At 37.8% G+C, this 20,280-nt stretch overlaps 1 protein-coding gene across 2 annotated transcripts in view; it reads right to left on the reverse strand.

Moving 5' to 3' along the window:
- Nucleotides 1-5,804: 5,804 nt before the first annotated feature.
- The window catches only part of LOC116178003 (SH2 domain-containing protein 4B-like), a 59,054-nt gene continuing 44,578 nt past the window's right edge, over nt 5,805-20,280 (reverse strand). For both annotated transcript variants that reach the window (XM_031497231.1, XM_031497230.1), the window contains exons 2-6: nt 15,057-15,168; nt 6,784-7,504; nt 6,512-6,730; nt 6,041-6,235; nt 5,805-5,986 (exon numbers count right to left, since the gene is read on the reverse strand). In XM_031497231.1, the coding sequence (XP_031353091.1) occupies nt 5,871-5,986; nt 6,041-6,235; nt 6,512-6,730; nt 6,784-7,495 (1,242 nt within the window). In that variant the 5' untranslated portion in view covers nt 7,496-7,504; nt 15,057-15,168 and the 3' untranslated portion in view covers nt 5,805-5,870. The remainder of the gene's footprint in view (nt 5,987-6,040; nt 6,236-6,511; nt 6,731-6,783; nt 7,505-15,056; nt 15,169-20,280) is intronic.

The following is a 20,280-nucleotide window of genomic DNA, read 5'->3' on the forward strand; positions in this document are numbered from 1 at the left end:
GTTTTTTTATTGTATTAATATATTTTATTTGAATAAATTGTCATATTGAATTCGTTTTTGGCATAATTTATCTACTAATTGTCATCTAGTAGTAGCACAAACTCGGCTTGAACAAATTATTCGAACACAGCAGACTTTTGATCAATATGTGAACACTGACCGTCTTGTAGTTACGAACACAGTCTACTAACTTGACATTGAGAAGGTATATATAAATTTGATATTTCGAGTTTTTAAGCAAAAGTACACTAATGAATCATTAAACGCGCTTAGTGCGTGATTATGTCCATTGACTGGGAAGTTTCGTGGTGATTGTCATCAAAATTGCAATCTCGACATTTATGACATGATATTTTATGGTCGTTCATTAGACCCTCCCTCCCGGATTGCTAAGATTGAGAGAGCAACATATACAACGAAGAATCAGGCTTCCTTCAGGGAATAGGTAAATCGAATCATACACATCACACTGATAATAAAGTTCCTCGTGAATACATAACTAAATACTTATCTAATAAAACAATGTAACATATCCGAGTGTCTGGTAGCAATTTCGTGGATGGCGCGGCGGTGGTGGGTGGTCGAAAGTTTTAAAAATTCAAATACAGTTTTATTATTAATGAATCTTGCTTTATTTTATTTATATAAATATACTGAAATGATAAATAATTATGCAAGACGAAATTTGCGGTATATATACTTTCAAAGACGCCATTAATTACACGTAATAGGGAATTGTCGCGCCATTCAGACGCTCGGATAACATGTTATTAGCATATGCATAACTATCTTATATCAAAATAATAATAAAACTGTTTAAGAAAATGTGCCACTAGCTCTTAGACTAGTAGGACGATTGATGTATGCAGAGCATATCGTATTTTTGTTTCAGATGTAAAGGTGTGTTGCCTAACTGTAGAGGTAACTTCCCCATATTTGAGAGACGGAAGCGACTAATATTTTTGTCTCCACTTTTTGTACCTACACTGTGAACCGTTTTGTATTCCAAAGAGCGATGACTTTGACAATCGTCATATCTGTAATTTGCGAGTTTGAGGGAAAAATACATATAATAATTTAGGGCTCTCCAAAACCGGCACTGTACCAAAACTGGCGGAAGTTACCAGATGCTAGTAACTTTAATCTAGGGATTGTTCCACCTGTTTGGAGATATCTGTATATATTTTTATAAAACATGACAGTAGGTACTATGAAGTTAGGTTATAAAAAATTACAGCTATTCAAATTTTATTTGTCAATTTTTTTAAGTTGGCAGTAAATTTGCCCAAAAATGGCGAATGATTGCGGTACTTTCTATATTTAGTGACTTTACTAGAGTACCTACCTACATTATAACTGTCTCGGGTCGAAACGATACGAACATATTGCCGCACTTTTGAATCTCAAATAGCAGTAGGCTTGGACTGGGTCCTACGTTGTGCATATTGACGATTCTTTTGTGTGTTGGGACGTGGGACATAATCGGAAAGGGAATTGAATAAAATTGAGATTTTTGTGCGTAAGAAAAGACAAGAACAAATAAAATCTGTTACGCACACACAAAAAGCCAGGAAAAACCTTCTTTGTTGGACTAAAAAAACCTGGCATAAAGCATACACACACAAATACAAGAAACATCAACTAAAACAACAAATGCAAGAAACCTACACAAATCATTCATCGCAATTCACACAATAGAATTCAGGTATCAAATCAAACGCGGTTAAATCAAAAAGAACAAATCATAAGAAAAATACAAACACGTGGAAAAACGATAAATCAAAGTACGAAACACATCTACGGTTCAATTTAGGCAAAACAACTGGTAAAATTGTAAATTGCATGTACAGAAGAAAAAGCATCAAGATAACGTTGGTCTACTCCAGCCTCGATTACCATAATTTAAGACGAAAAGTACATGTGAGAATGCCAATAGTAGTATGTTAAAGTCTACTATCGCCCAAGCCAAACCCATAATTAGCAAAAGGGTTAATGAGAGGACCCCCTTCTTGTATATGCTAAGCCACAAGATCTGCAGTCTGTACGATCAGATCAGCAAGCAACAGATACAGCAGGTCCACCCTATATGAGCAGTGGTGACTACGCTATGATGCAGCGGTATAGTATCTAGTGAAGATGTTCTTCACTATTAGAATCTGAAGCAAACTGACTTTTTTTGCCACTGCACATCCTTTTATACCTTTACGTTTGGTAGGGAGCACGCCAGTGTCAGCTGAGTATCGTAGATGGCGGCAGTGTTGCTTCGTTCGCTGCACGCTGATGGCAGTTTACATGTTGTAGTGGTGTTGCCATTCGGTACTTACTCCCTGAAATATACTTAAACGACTCATAAGGAGAAACACCAAATTAGAGAACCGCCCTTCTCGTATACACTAAGATAAGAGCTACAGTCCGCAAGAGATGACTATAGCAACATAAATAGCGAATAATCGCACTGCATGTGTACTCCCTCCACGGAATAGTTACATCGCAGCATACAGAACAACTAACACACTGATAATAAAGTTGTATCGTGAATACATAAATAAACATTTAATAAAATAACATAAAGGTATAATCACATGTAGAGTAGACATACTTAATTCTGTAACGGCACTCAAAACAAAACCGTGGTGTACGCCAGCGCCGTTTCAAGTAGGGTTCCGCGGTCTATCCGCCGCCCCGCGCTATAGCTCAGTCCCCAGAGTTCTCGTATCGACTTTGTCGGTGTTTTTAGCGTAACACAACACATGTGCTCGATTTTCCGTCCTCTATCTGTTTCATCGAGATCTCGGCCCCCGGGGCCACCTAAAGACTTCGAGTTTTCGCTAATTGATCGTTGCTATGGTTTATGTTTGTCCGTTACTCATTTATAGTTGTGTTACGCGGAAACACCCACGACTGGGTTTTGAAACATTTTTCTATATGAACGCTTAAATGCGTTCTAGATGTGCAACTATCAAACATTAACTTTATTGACCAAAATCGCTCTAAATTTATGCACCAATTTTCTTGGGAAAAAGATCAAACCCCAATGCTCGATGTCCAAAAAATGATACATGTGTATCGTATCGACTTTAAAGGTAGGCTGTCCGTCTGTCTATGTTAGCGGGTTGCGTGGCACTACCCGCGCAGTAGTTGTTTTGGTTTATGTATTTGTTTATATATTAAATAGAGTTACTGCAGGAGGGGGGACCCAAATATTTTAATGGAACCTAGGCTCGAGCGACCGTTACTGCGAGACTGGACTGCGCCTTGCTTCAATAACAAATATTTTATGCAAAATGTAAATAATAACAAATTGTGACATTGTAGTGTACTTAACCCCGCAGGTTCTACGCTAACTTCACACAGAAATAAAGTCAACTCGGCAACGTTTAAAAGTGGTCACCCGAAAGACTATTCCCTTCAAAACTAGCGTTTTCGATTGGCAAAACTCGTACTGCACGAGAAATTGAAAAAATTCATGTGAAAATTGCTCTCAATGGAACATAAATATTTGTTGTCATTTGTCCATAACCTCATTTAGATTTCGGTAATCGACAAATCTCTATTCTAAAAAATGACTGAAACGATTTCAGTATATTTATGATAGACGATGAGGAATATAAATTTGAAATTCCTGTAAAGGACCAATTTTTGGCGTTCAGTTTAATGAGTAATTGCAACTTTTTGTAAAATAGAAGTTATGGCTAGTTCATAATCTTTGCTATCGCTAGATGACGACAAAAAACTCTCCAACGGAAGAAACAAATTCAAATTGTCGCACGTTTGTTTTGAAAATTTGTTAACTAACAGCTCCACGAGCTCTCGGACCTCGTGCGTCGAAATTTGCACTGAGTGCGTAATTGTTGCATCACATTTTCCAATGGAACACAGAAAATTGCCCTAAAATTACCAATAGAACGTAAAAATTGCACCCGTGCAGCACGAGTTTTGCCAATCGAAAACGCCATAAACGAGATCCCGCTTAAATTTGAAAAGTGGCACGTGATCAAACGTCTAAGGCAGGGCCCACTTAGGTACGTTAGTAGCAGACAACGCTTTGACCTGAAGCACAGTAGAGAAGGAACGTAAAATAAAACACTGAAATTGTGAAAACTTTGTTTAATAATGATCGCGGTTATTAAGATTGTGAAAGCTCGGAAATTTAAGTCAAAATAAATTACATTGCAACAATAAACTTTGAAAATGGTAGTTCACCGAATCAAAATAGAAATAGGCTGGGAAAAAAAGAACTCGCCAATAAAAAACCAGCCATCAAATTAAAATCAAATTGTGTTGTAAAATTAATTGCTTGTAATGATGTGAATGTGTAACAAAATTATAACATCACAAAAAGTAGCAGGTAAACTTAAAGAGGTAACGTAGGTTAAAATAAGTGTTGGGAATTATGGGTCAGATAAGCAGGCACCAAGATTCTAAGAAAGGGTGAAATACACAGGATGTGACTCATCTTTGGTGCAATAAAATCCTTTTGTTAAAAGCAAGATGGAAAAGTACATTGCCTTGTAGGCAAATTTAACTAAAAACAAGATATGTGGAAATTATTGGCCCGTATGAATAAAAATAAGCAAACGCTGATACTTGCAAAATTCAAAGTAAATACTCGTAAGTGCCCCTTTATACTGGTTTGTTTAGCAGCGCTGCACTGCGTCCTGTCCTTCTGCTTAGCGGCGCTGCTAAGTCGCCCAGTGCGAAGGAGCACTTACGAGTATTTACTTTGAATTTTTCAAGTATAAGCATTTGCTTACTTTTATTCATACGGGCCATTGAATCGCCACTCATTGCTCCTGCAAGATAGGTATCCCGCCCCTGGTTTCGAGATTACAGTTGAATGTCGAAGACAATCACGGATTTAGGTGTCGTAACTCAATTTTGACTACAGTTTTTAGCACCCCCGTGACTGCTTCATTCACGGAGAAAAATGTTAGTAACAAACAACAAGTCAGTACATACATCAAACGAATCGGTAATTTCCACATATTAAAATAAAATGATCAAAACTTATATGAATTTTACTTCAGGGACAAGACCAAGTAATCATCAATAAACATAAATTAAGCAAGCATTACACAAAAACGTAAACAATTATAAACACAAGGATAACGCTATTAAACATGTCATTCTGCATTGCGGTTAACCCAAGTAAATTTCAAAAACAAAGATTGAGACACACCATTGAAACAAAACACAAATATGATATAAAGAAATGCAAAAATTACTACCTGCATTAAATAACAACAAACATTTATGGAGCGATGCGTTCACGATCGCCATTCAAGACAAGATGCTCAACGTAACCTCCGACTGTGTTTTCTAGATGGTGCAGGCAGCTTTTCGCCGCCTAGAAATTGCATTGTTGCAAACTCTCAAAAATGTATGTATCGTCGTAAGTTGTATATGTACATAGGGGTACTCTTTGATAGGGGGAACTTCTCACAGTGGTACCTACTTACCGTTTGCTAGTGAATTTTAGTCTTTTTGAACAACTGTTCTTCCACCAAGTTATCCAGGCTTAAAAGGTAAGAAACAGCCGCCATCTTGCTTACATATAGGTAGAAGGGCTGAAGGCAAACGCCGAATTTTAAGTTAAATGTGAAGTTACCGTTTTATTGCAAAATACAGTAGGTAAATAAATTGTCTCTTTTTAAATCGCTAGTAGTAAAAAACCCAAAGTACTGAAATTAACCTTTATTTCAACGAATGGATTTAAGCTAATAACGTATCTGAACCACAGTTCAAAATACAACATTAAAATGAAATGCAAATGCGAGATAGTCGATAGAAAATAAATGCCACAATAATAATAAAATTAATGTAATCGAATAAAAACTTATCACAAAAACAAACTAATTCTAAATTTAGATCTACGCCGATTCTCCGAGTAATTCGATTAGGGACGCGGTTCCGTTCCTCGGACACGCCTGCTTTAACCTTTCCCCTCCCGACAACGGAAACTGTCGATGATACGAAATGAGATCACCTGCAAATCGACAACGGTCAGAAAAACTTCGGCCCACAGTCAAAAATCGCTTACTTAAACTTTTGTGCTCCACGTGGTTCGTTCCGAAAAAGTTGTAATGCTTGCCGGCATTGACTAGATAATGTTTGCATTTATCCGGAGCACGATATGATAATGCATAACCCCAAATTCTTTCCGATAACCTCACCAGAAAGGTTCCATCGGGTTGGTCCGATAGTAGGCTCTCCGCTTCTAGTCGTGTTATAAGACCTACAACATATAGACGTTAATAACTTGGCGCCTGTGCGGGAAGGAATTGGGAATTTTCATGTTTTTAGTGTTTTAAAGTATAGCGCCGTTTCAGGGCGACAGTATTGCCTCTGCCATGTAAATAACAATAGTCGGGTCATAATTGGAAGATTTGAAATATTGGAAAAACAAAGAGAGAAAGAATAAATTGAAGAGGCACAAAAGAAAATGGAAAAAGAAAGACAGAAAATGAAGATGCCGATTAGGAACCAACTAATCAGTACTAAAAGAACATACCATGAAACCAAGGTTCTACATTATTCATAACATCCATGCCCGCTTTTTTCGTAAGCTCACTCTTCCTATACCATTCCAAAACAGCTTGTTTACCGGGAGGAACGCCAGAAACCTCACTGTATGTGTTATCTAACATTGCCGCACTATTCAGCCTATGTTGCTCTCGCGCTTTTCTCGCAATTTCCCGTATTTGTTGCTCCGCTTCTTTTGCTTTCCGTTCTGAAACACACCGGTAAAAATTTCGAAAAAATCAATCCGAACGCGGTTGGCACCTTGTTCTTTCCACAGATGTTCCTGTTTCTTTTCCGCTTCCTCCGCTTCTTTGGCAGTTTCCATACGTTTCTTCTGCATTCGTTGGAAAATCTCACAGGTCCTCTCCTCGGTCAGTCTTTTCTCCCATAAAGCTACTCGTTGCGCCACCTTCTGGGTGTTAAGCGAAATTTCTTGTAAAACGTCTCTAGTATCGAACATGCCCAATTTGCTGTTGTAATAATTAAAAGTAAAGTTATTGTTTCTAGCCGGTTTCGTCATTTTCTCCCTAAGCTCGTCGACCGAACAATATATGTCCACGTCGTCCTCGATTTTCAACTTGGGAGGAGGTATTTCTATTTTCGGTGTTAAGTCTATGTATTCGGACAGTTCGGCCTCCACTTGTTTCCGCAACTCTTCCGCTTCTTTCTCCGCTAAACGTCGCGCTTTCTCTATGGCCTCGTCTTTTAAAATGTCCTCGATGCTCTTGTCGTTTTCGTGCTCGCCCATCACCCAAACCCACGGCTCCCCGTTGGAACCTTGCATGAAGGTCACATTTTTCCTATTGAGCTTGCGATGCTTGATCGGATCGGTCTGTAGTTGGTCGTCCCAAATTTTCCACTTTCTGACTTGCTCCTCGCGCATCTTGCAAAACAGCGTCTGCTTCTGTTCTTCGTCCAGGCCGGCGAGTATCTCGGGATCGACCCACATCTCTTGAAGTATCTGTTGCAGCATCCTGAATTTCTGCAACAATAAAAGTTAAATTAGATTTATGACAATAATGGAATATGAACACTACGACATATATGAATCGAAATCTCCCAATTTAACAAAAACCAAAACTACAGTACGTCGGATCCGGCTAGATGGACCAACATGTAACCACAAAAATTCACGTAAATGACAATGCGATTTTGTAATTTTTCGGAAGTATTGAATCATATTGTGTAACAATGCATTTACATGGAATTGTTTAATGTATTTAAATTGTAACCTATAACGTTCGCATCATAAATAAAGTAGACGATGTATTACTTCCATTTGACAGTATTTATTGATTTAAAGGTATAATTCAGGTAACGTATCGATTTTGATGCGGTACTTAAAATTGGCGCTTTATTTGAGCACAACGTTCCCAAATTTTGTCATAAGGCAAATAAAGAAGGTAAGTTAATGCAACGAGTTAATATCCTCACAAGCAACTGCAAGTACCTTACTGGAAGTCAACGAGTCAGTAATTAAAATCAACAAGCAGTGGAGGTAACATTTTCTAATCCATACATCGTGAAACATCCCTTTATTTTCGCTGGGGGTGTAACGGTGGCCCGTTCACGGATATTTTATTTGGTCCGAAGTTTACTTACATTTTTTCGCCTTTATATGCGCAAGTTGTCCTTTAGTACGGACCTGCCTATGTAAATGCGTGCGAAATCTGGGAGCGCCAGTGACTCGTGGAAGATGAGTGTGGTTGCTTCAGATTGCAGGAGAATTTTGTTAATTTTTCCGTCATAATCGAGTCTTCTACGTAACGTGAAATTAACTGATACGGCAGAGTTTGGAAAATAGCGAACGTACGCATTCAGCTGGTGGAAGGCGACCAGGAAGTACTGCAACTTGCGTTTCCGATCTTGTATTAAAAGAAAATTCCGACCCAACTCTGGGTAAAGGCTATAGGAAAATATCCCTTTCGCTTGAAATCTCAAATGGCACCACTGACAAATATCCTCAACAACTAACCAAAATCTACAAAATTGGGTCATTGGAATCCTTTCTAAAATTACTATCTTAATACCGATCTGACCTTTGAATTTGGCGTTAGGTAACTGTCTACCCGATGCATCCGAATAGACAAATCGTATCGCACAGGTCACAAATTAACTTTCTCCCATTGCAAAAATTCAATTCAAGTCTACGGATAACATCGAAAGAAGCTAATTATAATTACAAATCCATTATGCATTAGAAGTAGTCACTTTACGCGAAACTGCAACTTTCCAATACTTTTCAGCGTGTAATCATAATTATATTGGAAACAATAAAAATAATCCAAAAAATGATGTCAGCCGTTCAATAGAAAATGATGCCTTCCAGAAGTTGTGCTGGAAATAATCATACACTTTGAAGTAAACCAACCTCGCCAATTCTATACAAATTTCAAAGTGCGTTCGACTATTAAGGTCAACGAAATTCGTCGATCTAGTTGAATGTTTACTTTACACTTGACTGGGAAATATTTTATTTACCGTTTGTGTAAATTTGTCAATCGAGTGCTTAGGTAAGCTACCCAAAATGTTATTTTAATTACCTACTTTACGTAATAGGTACGTTTGAAGTTGCACACTATCCGCGTTTTTCTCCGTAGGACGGATTCTTGCTGTCGGAAGTTGGCACATCGTTATCAAAGATTGCGGAATTTGTATGTAGCTACACCCGCTAAATTACTTCAAATAATCACAATTAAAGATATGAGGTTGAGACGTTCCAACTTCTCACGGAAGTTTTTAAAAATTCAATTTTTGATGTTAGTTTCACCTAAAATGAATACAGTATACATACCTGTGATACTGAACTGAAATATACAGGGTCGCCCACCAAGTTGTGGAGAATGATAAGTGATATTTTTTTTAATGGAACGCCCTATACTCGTATATTATTAAGGATTCTTAGATCCTTTATAGTTTTGTATTGTCGTCCGTCCGTCCGTGTGCGTTCTAACTCTTTTTAAAAGTGGCCGATTGGGTTGAAATTTGGTGTACGGGTACTTTAGACATTAAGGACGGGCGCTATTGATTTTCAGGAAACTGGTTCAACAGGAACAAAAGTTATAGGACTTCTAGTGAATCGGGAACAGGAAAAACTACGAGCTCAATATAATAGTAGAAATCAACCTCGAAATCAACATATTTCATTCCCTAGGTCATGTATAGAGTTCGAACTTTATCTAGATTATTCCCTATGATCCTTACGGCCGGTTGCAGGAAAGCGAATTATAATCAAAATCCTAGATTATTTGCCAAATCTGAGTTTAAACAAAAATTTTGACATTTGATTGGCTGCCTACTGCAATATAAAGCCAATCAAATGTCTTAATACCGGATTAAACAATAATCCTGGATTATTTTTTTTGTGCAACTGGCCGTTAGATGTATAACAATTCAATATAACTCTTCTCTGTGGACTAGGTCAAAAGTTTGAAAGCAAAATGTACCCAAAATTATTTTTTACACATGAATTTGGAGTTTTAAAAGCTTTCAAACGCATTATCTTGATGAAGAGTACACCACGTGTACATATGATAACCGAATGTGTGTGATTCAAAGATGTTAAATTATTTTTCTGAGGTCACATGGATTTTGATCAACATATGTCAAAATCCTTATTTATGCACCAAGATCGTTGGGAAAAAGACTAGGAGCACTATCTCAATGCCCAAGAAGTGAATTTGATGCATTTTTGGCGACACACTATAAATAAAAATAACATCAAAAACCAAGAAAACTTGAATTCGTGAAATAAATCGGGAAATGGAGTTGGTATCAAGAGGAAAAAGTTGCACGAAACATTTGGGACAATAAACTTAGAATTGAAATACAATAGAATGGCTTGTAATTTTTCAGAATAAAGCTTATTTCTTAACCGATTTTTCTCTTAAAATTGGAATCCTCAGTTTTTTAAAAGTTGTATTTTGAACTGCTCGTAAGTTTTTGTGGAAAAATCATGTGCATAAAGGGGTGTCCAAAGAACCACCTGTGTGTTGTCGAGACGTTCCACCCTCTCCCGACACTTCGTTTTCTAGATATTCGTTTCGAGCTCATCAATAGATATTCCTCTCATCCAGGCGATTAATTTTACCTTTGCGAGTACCCTCCTCCGACACCCCGCTCTTGTGATGTGAGTAATTAGCCCCCCCCCCACGTACACAATTTTATAAAGGACAAGAGAGAAGGACTGGGCGGTAGATGGTAAAACAGTGCCTTCTGGCCTTCTGTTGAGAGCTTAATTAGAATACTATGAATGATAAAACCAATTTCTAACACCCCCCCCCCCCACCACTGAGAGTACCATGAACGTGTTAATGATTTTCTTTTGTTTTGTTTCTTCGTCCGGGCCGACTTCTGCGTTTTTGAACTCCTTTTACGGAAATTCTCCCAGAATCCTGAAATTGTTTGTAATTGGTGGCAGAGTTGGGTACTGCTCGCAAGCGTTCCGCTTGAAAAAGCGCTCCAAGTGGAAAAAGCGCTTGCGAGCACTTTTCGGAGCGGCCGCTTGGTGCTCGATACTCGAGCGTTTTAAAGTGCTCCGCGCTCGAGTGATTTTTTCTGCCCGCGAGCGGTTTTTCCGCCCATGAGTATTTTTTCCACTCCTGAGAGGTTTTTTATCGCTCGCTCGCGCTTTTAACCGCCCTCAAGCGCTGGAGGATTAAGCGCCGCTCGCGAGCGTTCGGTTTATCCGCTCTTGAGCGTTTTTTCCGCTCACGAGCGCTTTTCCCAAGCGCTCGCGATAAACCGCTCGAGCACTTTTCGGAGTGCTCGAAACTCGCAAGCGGTTTCGCTTTGCAAAATAGCTCGACGCTCGCGAGCATTTTTGAGACAATTAGAGCGGCTCGAGCGGTTCTTTAGAACGCTCGACCCAGCTCTGATTGGAGGTGCCAAGCGTAACAAAGCACCCGGTTTCGTACAGGAATTAACCCAGTTTTAATGAACGCACCGTACTTTGATGGAAGCAACCAGCTTTAGTGAACACCCGGTACTTCGACGAACTCATATGGGCGTTTCCTTACGATTTCTTTTATTGAGTTGGAAATAGAGGTTAACAGCAATTGCTTTAATTTGTACGTTGTAGCCGCCGATAAGAAAACCAAGATACTGCTAAGTAATTTTCCGTTTGTAGCCGTTCCCGTAAAGATATTTTAATTATTCTTCAGGATCCGAAAGCTGTCTTCGATTGAAGATGAGGGAAAATTAATATTGTATGAATTTAGCTCCGTTAATTAATAATTGGCGGATTTTGCTCAATGGTATTTTAAAACCAGGATAGAAACCGGCAAGGTCGCTCACGTACACGTAGATAACCATGATAAAGTTAACCTGCCACTTGATCCCAAAATCGCGATCGGTGTTAACTGAACTACCGAATTTGGAAATTACAGCCCGGCCATTTGATTGAGTATAAATAGCGGTAGCTAATCAGATGTGTTGCTGCTCATCTGATTAGATTGTGTATAGTGTCAAATGAAGCATGGGCACAGGTCCCAGATTTTAAGATAATTTTTTATTACGAATACGACGACACAAAAAAACATCACGTTCCTGGAGCGCCGTGAAGACCAAATGGCAACCTATTAAAATGGAAAAGACCCCTATTCGGAACAATAAATGAAGTGAACAGTTGCGAATAAGTAGCCATCGGAATTTGCAAATATGCAGATTTACTATCTAAAAATTGGGCGTCTCGCAATTTATCTGGTATGTCCGTGACGTAAGGAAGAGGATAGGCATCTCGCTCAGTTACTGCATTTACCTTTCTGAAGTCTACGCAGAATCGGTAGGAATTATGTGCTTTTTTAACCAAATCTATTGGTGTAGCCAACGGTGATGTGTTCTTCATCAATCTGCTTCTGGACTACTGGGGACACTGGGTAATACATTTGTCGTATCGGTTCTGCAGAACTTTTTATTTTGTGTTCACAAAAATGCATGCATCCTACATCCTGTTTCGCGTGAAAGAAACTGGACTCAATTAAGGAGTCAAGATCCCTAATTTGCTCAGGATGATCGAGATGAATCTCGGATTCCGCTACAAATCGCCATTCTTTATCTCGCAGATTTGGAATGATCCACATTTTCCTGCAAAAATAAACCCCGATTTTTTCAATAATCTGTGATGCCATGGAATTTTACAGTACAAAAACTACGCCAATATCCGTCATGCCATGGAATGTCCGCTATAAAACAATGATTGAAGCGTGCGTCATCACCGCTTGTTCCTATTAATATCAAAACTACCTTCTTTGTATGGAGTTGTATACGAAAATGACGTTCTGCGCTGTCACAGTGACGTGCGTCTATTCGTATTTCGTATCTTGTATCAAATCAGCATATGCTATGAGCGGCACATTGCCAATTTAGCTGAAGCGGCACGCTTCAATCTTTGTTGCTCACTCTGTATTTAGAACAGCGAATTCAACATAAAAAAAGACCAAATTACTAAAAACGGTTTCCTAATATAACAATTTACAATAAATGTTCGAATAAGTCACCATTAACTGCAAGACAGTAACCAAGTCGATCATAATAGTATATTATATATATACCGCGGGACTGAAGTAGTACTTTTAATCCCGAAGGTAAAGTTTATGGCCCGACCGAAGGGAGGGCCATAATTTACCTGAGGGATTAAGACCACTACTTCAGTCGCAAGGTATATACGATATTTTTCGTACTTCCGAAACCGAAACACTTAATATGTATGGAGTTAGAGAACGCGTTCTTTCAAAAAATCGCTAGGAACGTTGCGTTAGTATGACAATCCCTATGCTATGGTAACAAAAATAATTTGGAAACTGTCATTGCTAGTGTCATAATTTTGGTGGTGGGTGACAAAGGTGTATTTGATATTGATAAAAAGCAGCCAAAGTAGGTATAGAATTGATACCACCGAAATCCAAAAAACTATATGAGCAGTAGTACGATGCGTTTAAGAAGTAGTGCCGCATACAAAATGTGGAACAACCGACTGAAATTGCCTTGTTAGTAATTTCATCCTTCCGGGATTTTCGTCTAAATTTAATCCCGGCGGGACAAACAGTGACACTTCAGTACTTGTCATAATGGAGTGAAGTTCTTACTTTAGTCCCGGAAGTACGAAAAATCCATTTCCAACTGCTGCTAATTGATAACTGGATATCTTTTTGTTTAGAAAATTCCATGCCATCGCAGATTATTCAAAAAGATGCGGGTTTTATTTTTCCAATTTTCCGTCTTTATATGAAAAAAATTGAAAACTAATACGGTTGATTGGTGTAAAAAAATGTTTTCTATAAAAAACTTTAATACCTACATTTTTGCTCTAAAATAATTTGGGGAGCCAATAATCGCATGATACGAAATTTACATTGAAATCCCTATAATGCGTTACGCAAGTCGCCACCCTGTATACTGTATTGAGTAGCATTTTTTATTACGAATATGACGCTGTATAGCACACACAAAAAACAAAAATTGAAAACTACTTTTGGTTTCAACAGGATGGTGCACTCGCGCACAATGCCGTAATCCTGCGAGTTTACCTATGTAGGGACAACGTTTCCATTTTCCGGGAAATTGTACTGGTACTATTGTGTAGTTCCGCCCATAGTAATCAACAGTACAAGAAAAACATGAATTTAGGCACCTAGTGTACATAGGTACTTTCTTTGTATTGAAATTTCGAGTAGTTTAAAATTCAACAGCAATGTTACGTAAATGTCTAAAAAATCTGGTAAATGTGATAAAATTTCCTAAACCCAAACAGATGATAAATTTGTTTAGTAAAATTGACGTTAGACCGCAAGTTTTGACGACTACATAGGTAATTTGGAAAGGGATCTGAAGTGACCTTATTGCGGTCTTTTTTAAACGATTGCACTATTGAAGGTGACAGTTTGACGTGAATCGTGACAAATCGAACACATTGAGGTGCCGACCGGAAGACGGCGAGCTGGATCGAAATCTTGGAAAAGTGACTTAGGTACATACATTATATTCCAAAAAACCCAAGCTTTCACGCAAAAACAGATTGACGAACGAACATTTTTTTACATGACTCTCTGATGTGGCAGCGAAAACAGAATCTTAAACAGTTGGTGCTTTGTATGGCCTGGGCACATCCAGCGCCATCTGGGATATAAAAATACATGGTACCTATTCCTATGTATGGTGACAGCATTCTAAAAAATTAATTCGCTAATAATATATTTAATTCGGTCGCCACGCGAACATGTCGGGAAAGCATCTGTGTGATGACCAAATGGTAGGCACGAGCAATTCTAATTCCATTCCGTGATGTATCTCTAATGTAATGGATGCATGCCCTACTAACCATCATACACCTATTTCTGCTGTACCCATTTGTCATATGAAGAAATATTGCACAATTTCGGTTATAGTGAAAAACGATGTTTTTTGGTGGAAACTACCGCAAATTCGCGAAGAATCGACGATTTAACGGTACGAAAGCACTAAAACGAAATCATAATCGCGTAACGTGCTCGTCTAATGTATTACTCTAAAATTGCACTGCAATTATACCTACTTACCGATTATAAAATCACCGCTTGGATAGTAGAGGTCATCAATGCCCAGCGACCACACGTCATTTGCCTCACTCACTTGTCACTACAACATTGACAATTGGCACGTCCCGCTAACCTGCAACAAAAGAAACAGTAATTAATGTTGTATAATTAAGGCCATTACTCATACTCCTAAGAATGCGCGTCATTTTTTCGGGTTAAACACGTTTTTACGCTAAACTTATTGACAAATTAGGTATTTTCTTCGGCGCGAAAAGAGCGGCCGAAATAATCAACGAAGAATGTGGGTTAAACGAAATTGAAAATCTACCATATGGATAATTTACAATAATTCCTTTCTCATCGGTTAACCGTTTAAATAAATGCAAACGAATCAATGGAATGATTAATAGCTACTTTGACCGTTATTATTTGTTAACCTCAATAATTCATATCCGTAATGGGTTAAATTAACGTCATTAATAGTATATCGAGTAAATAACGCAGTATACTTTCTTTAAATATGTGGTACTATTAAATTAACGTTTGTAAATAACGCAATTGCATTAGTACTCATTCATTCGTACATAGTCTGCAACGGTGGGGATTCAAAAGACGCAAAAAATACATTGAGCAATCCAATTTCAACAAAAATGATTGCGAGAAATTGCCAATATTCTGCACACGATAAAGATACAAAATGCCATGCGATGCGGTGAAGTGCACAAAGTATTTGTTGGCATATGTTCTAATACAATCATATATTGGCCATGGTCAAAACGATGATATCATTCTTTTATATTATAGACGTACCAGAGGGCGTACCCATGTTCTTTACCTTCAAATCCAGACCTTATTCTGGAATTGTTACCAAAATTAACGATACCGGTTTATAGAATGATCGGTCGTAACCCTGCAGTGCACGACTATTCCCTCAACTTCGCTCCAACTGTTTCTACTATCTCGTTCCCTCACAATATATTAATCTCAGAAACTCTCAACAATGTTTGATCAGTGGTTTTTAATTTTCCTTTATTGGTACGCACGAAAAATTTTCAAGTTTCTCATATATTAAGCGAATAAGCGCGTCTGTCATTTTTTCGCTATAACTTTCGGGTAAATTACCTAAAATAGTTAAATTACCACATTTGTGTATCCACGGCACGAGCTTATAAATTAAGATAGACTGCTAATGCTGAATGTACAAATGACACCTACCTGGGGGCAGTCATGATGTGCACTCACTTGGCGCGAAATTCAAATCAACTAATAAACAAGCATTAACCTCACGTTTTCTAAATAAATTACTGTGACACATGCCATTTTCCAAGGTTGAAATAGTCTCAAAATAAATAAATAAATAATACTACACTTAGAACTTCTCACTTTGAGAAACTAGGTGACCTATATCAACTTCCGAAAATATCAAACTTTGATTAACACCTGAAGTAAATCTTGGGCACATTACGAAAAATAAATCGAATAAACACAATTAATCGATTGACAATAACAAAAATTGATTCCAAAAAATTCCCTGAAAGAAAATCAAGCTTGTTTGGACATATGACTCCGCACGCAAGTGGCCAACAATTAAAAACAACAAAAAAAGAAAATCTTAAATTCGATTTTTGAAATAATCTGGCCGTAAAAAGTTTGCGATATTTAAGTGCACTTATCAAAGACACAAAAACACTTCACTTGTTCTTTTTATTAAAGGGGATCTTGATAAATAAGATGCGAAATGTTCGGTGACAGTTCGGACGGTAAAAACTTTTAATGAACCCCAAGTTCGTCACATACATTTTGGCGCCCGAGCAGAGACCTTTTGTATGTTCACACTCGAACTAACTTTTTCTCTTTTACTCCTTCACTTGACAATAACTTAAATCTTTTATTAAGATTGCTTAATTTCTTCTGCACACATCTTCTTTATACAGGGTGATTCAAAATTGAGTGCAAAGATTTTAGGGCGTATGTACCAGCCAAAAATAAAAATTTTTTTTCACATAATCGTATGTTTTCGTTTTCTAGATACAGGGTGTAAAAGTTTTTTTAAAAAAAATCGGTTTTTTATCAATTATTCAAAAACCTTTCACCCAATTTAAATAAAATTTGGTAGTGTTATTTGTCGTAAGGGCATTCCTTTGGTGGGAATAAAATAAATAAAAACCGACTTTTTAACAAACTTGTACACCCCGTATCTTGAAAACGAAGCAAGCTAGGACATACGATTATATGAAAACAATTTCTTATTTTACGCCCTTAAAATCTTTGAACTCAATCTTGAATCACTTCGTATATAAAGTTCTTCTGTACATGTGTTAGCTCGTGTGTTATTGACTAAACGGCTGGACGGATTTTGATGATATTTTTGTGTCTCCGGATAGATTAGATGTTGGCCCGGTTATAGTATCGTTGGTCTTCGGATATCGTCTAGTTTATGCTAAAAATGACGAACTGTGTCTTCAACAAAGCGTTTCAACCGTAGCGCCTCGTTTTCTTGGTGTCTCCACTATTTAAGGTTCCACTTCCACTATAAAATAAACTCAAATATCACCGCTGATAATAAAGCCCGCTTCGAAGGAACGTGTCCCCACACCCAACATACCAACTTTATTTACATTTAATAAATTAAAATATTGTCATATACAGGGTGTCCCGTCTAAAAATGTTGTTTACACAACAATGCTCATATGAAGTGAGAGGACTAAACATTTTACTCCGATAGCAAATCTTTTGAATTCAATGTGCCAAAACTCGTTTCCATAGTCCTCTGGAAACGCCAATTTCACAACAGAACCGAAAAAATGTAACTTATTCAACATTTTAATGTATCATAAATGTCTTCCACTTAAAATTAGGTGGCTAACTTGTTCTTCCATCTGCCTGTATGTCCTACAGCTAGACTATTAGCACAATCATTTGAGGTGTCCCAACGAAATTTGTACCCACCCTCCGCAAAATTAAATGTTCTGGCAAAAAAACCAAAAACCGGTCGATTTTTGTCTCGAGGGAATACAAACGTACGAGTATTTCGTAAGGTACATTATACTGCATCCTGACATAAAATAATAGTTTTTCACCTCCAGGATAGCGAGTAGCGACTGTGCGCTAGTTTGGATTTTTTTTAATAAAGAGGGGGTGGTGTGATAGCATTTTCTCCGCGGTTCGCTTTTGAGATCCAAGTCTCGCTTCGTCTAAATGTGTTGCTTTTTAAATTAAAAATGTAAGAAAAAAGCAATTAAGAAAATACCTACCTTGAAGACGTCGCTTGGTATTTTTCATACTAAAAATTAAAGTGTGAAACTTTTCACATATTACTGTGCGCTGTGTCGCAAAAAAATCAAAAATTAGTACAGGTATGGCGTGACCATAAATTTAGTTTTGGGCCCGGCACTTACCTACCACGCGTTTATACTTTACTTTTTTAACGCGCCGGATGCCAATTTGGGTTAACGACCATCTAACGATATTTGGCGATTGTATTCAGAGGTTAAAAAAACCAAGAATAGGAAGCATAACTACAGACCTTATTTTAGTTCACAATCTAATACATTTACAAACTGACAATAGAGGGCATAGCAAGCAGCTAATTTAGAATAGAATAGAAAGATTCAAAATTTCAAATACAAGAATCGGGTGCTCTTGCTGTTTCAATTTAGCCAATTAATACCCCCTGGCCCCCAGTGATTTAACGGGGACATTATTTGTACAGGTACCATTTTTGGGACACAATGCGAACGGCCCGACTTTGGGTATCATAATAATTGAATGGGTTCTGGCAATCGTAACGTACTCAATTAACAGAACCGATCCCTGGAAATTAATCTCGATTAATGGCAATTGATACGCCCTCCTCAAAGTGAGTCATATCGAATTAACTTGTCTTGTTCATCGCGATGAAATTGATAGACGCGCAACCTTGAAAAGACAACATTTTAAAATTTCGCACGAAAGGTCGTTCACATTCAAATTTTCTTTCGAAGGCGCACATATTAAGTAACTCTTGACCTTTCCTCTTACTCCCACATCAAACCAATACTCGTCATCGATTAAATTAAAATTATGGATACAATCCGTGACGTGCAGCACTTTTTTTTGTTAATTCCGATTGAACAGCTTTCACCACAGCTGCCGCTTCTGATGGTTTGTACTAATGACGGCTATTTAAAAGATGTAACACGATGCTAACGATCACTTAAATGTAAATTCTTTCATTTACATCCGCATCCGCAACATATCCTAGTTGTAGAACGGAAACCTGGAACACAAAGCCATGGCGTCCCCAGATTCTGGATCTTTTACAAAAATATTAGTTTTGGTATATTTTGAACAAAAATTGTGGTAAAAAATATATAGATCACAACCAGTTTGATCTGTTTTTGGTGGGGAAAGCGTTTGGCATGATTTGAGCGATATCAAAATCAATTTGTTGACAGATAAAGTCAATTCCCTTTCTATTACTTGTGTAACGAATATTTTAAAGCGACATCGGGGCGCCATCAAGTCGATACAGGATAGTCACGGGCGCTAAGGAATGGAGGCAGATGTAACGCATTCTTTTGGATGTATTTATTCGAGAATTCAAAAAATTAATAATATTAATTGATCTCATCTCAGAATTTACACCCATTTTCTTATTTTCAGTCACTAAGAACGTATTTTGTCACGGCCTTGTCTCGAAGTTGCGCTCCCAGTCTCTTTTAGTTAAAACAGTCGAGAAAACTATTGCAACGAATTTTCTAGAACGAAATCAAGGCGCCATCAAGTCGATAAAGGATTAGTTACCGGCGGCGATAAGAAACAAGTGCCGATGACTCATTCGTTCTCTGAAATATGCCAACTATCTAAAATTTGCTAAGCGCTTTTTGTTTGCTATACACTGTGTCTAAGATAAGTAAATGAGAAATTCTGATTACTTACGAAGATTTGACAGAAACGCCCAAATTTACCGATTTTGTTTATATTTTTTTCTGAGGTTCTTTCTAATTACCACTATTTGAGCTCTACAACACAGCGTTGACAGAGTTTCAAGACAACGTTTCGTTCCGCAGCAGTCATCAGCAACTTTATTTTTTATATGGTCCGTAAAAAAATACACGCTATATTGAGTAACAAATTTTATAAGAATACAACGATGTACGGCACACAAAAAAAAACAAAAGTTGGAAACTGTTAGTTTCAACAGAATGGTGCACCCGTGCGCAACGCTCTAATCGTGCGAGAATACCTCTCGGACCCATTTCGG

This window comes from Photinus pyralis, unplaced genomic scaffold, assembly GCF_008802855.1.
Source record: "Photinus pyralis isolate 1611_PpyrPB1 unplaced genomic scaffold, Ppyr1.3 Ppyr1.4_LG8, whole genome shotgun sequence".
In the NCBI taxonomy this organism is placed as follows: Eukaryota; Metazoa; Arthropoda; class Insecta; order Coleoptera; family Lampyridae; genus Photinus; species Photinus pyralis.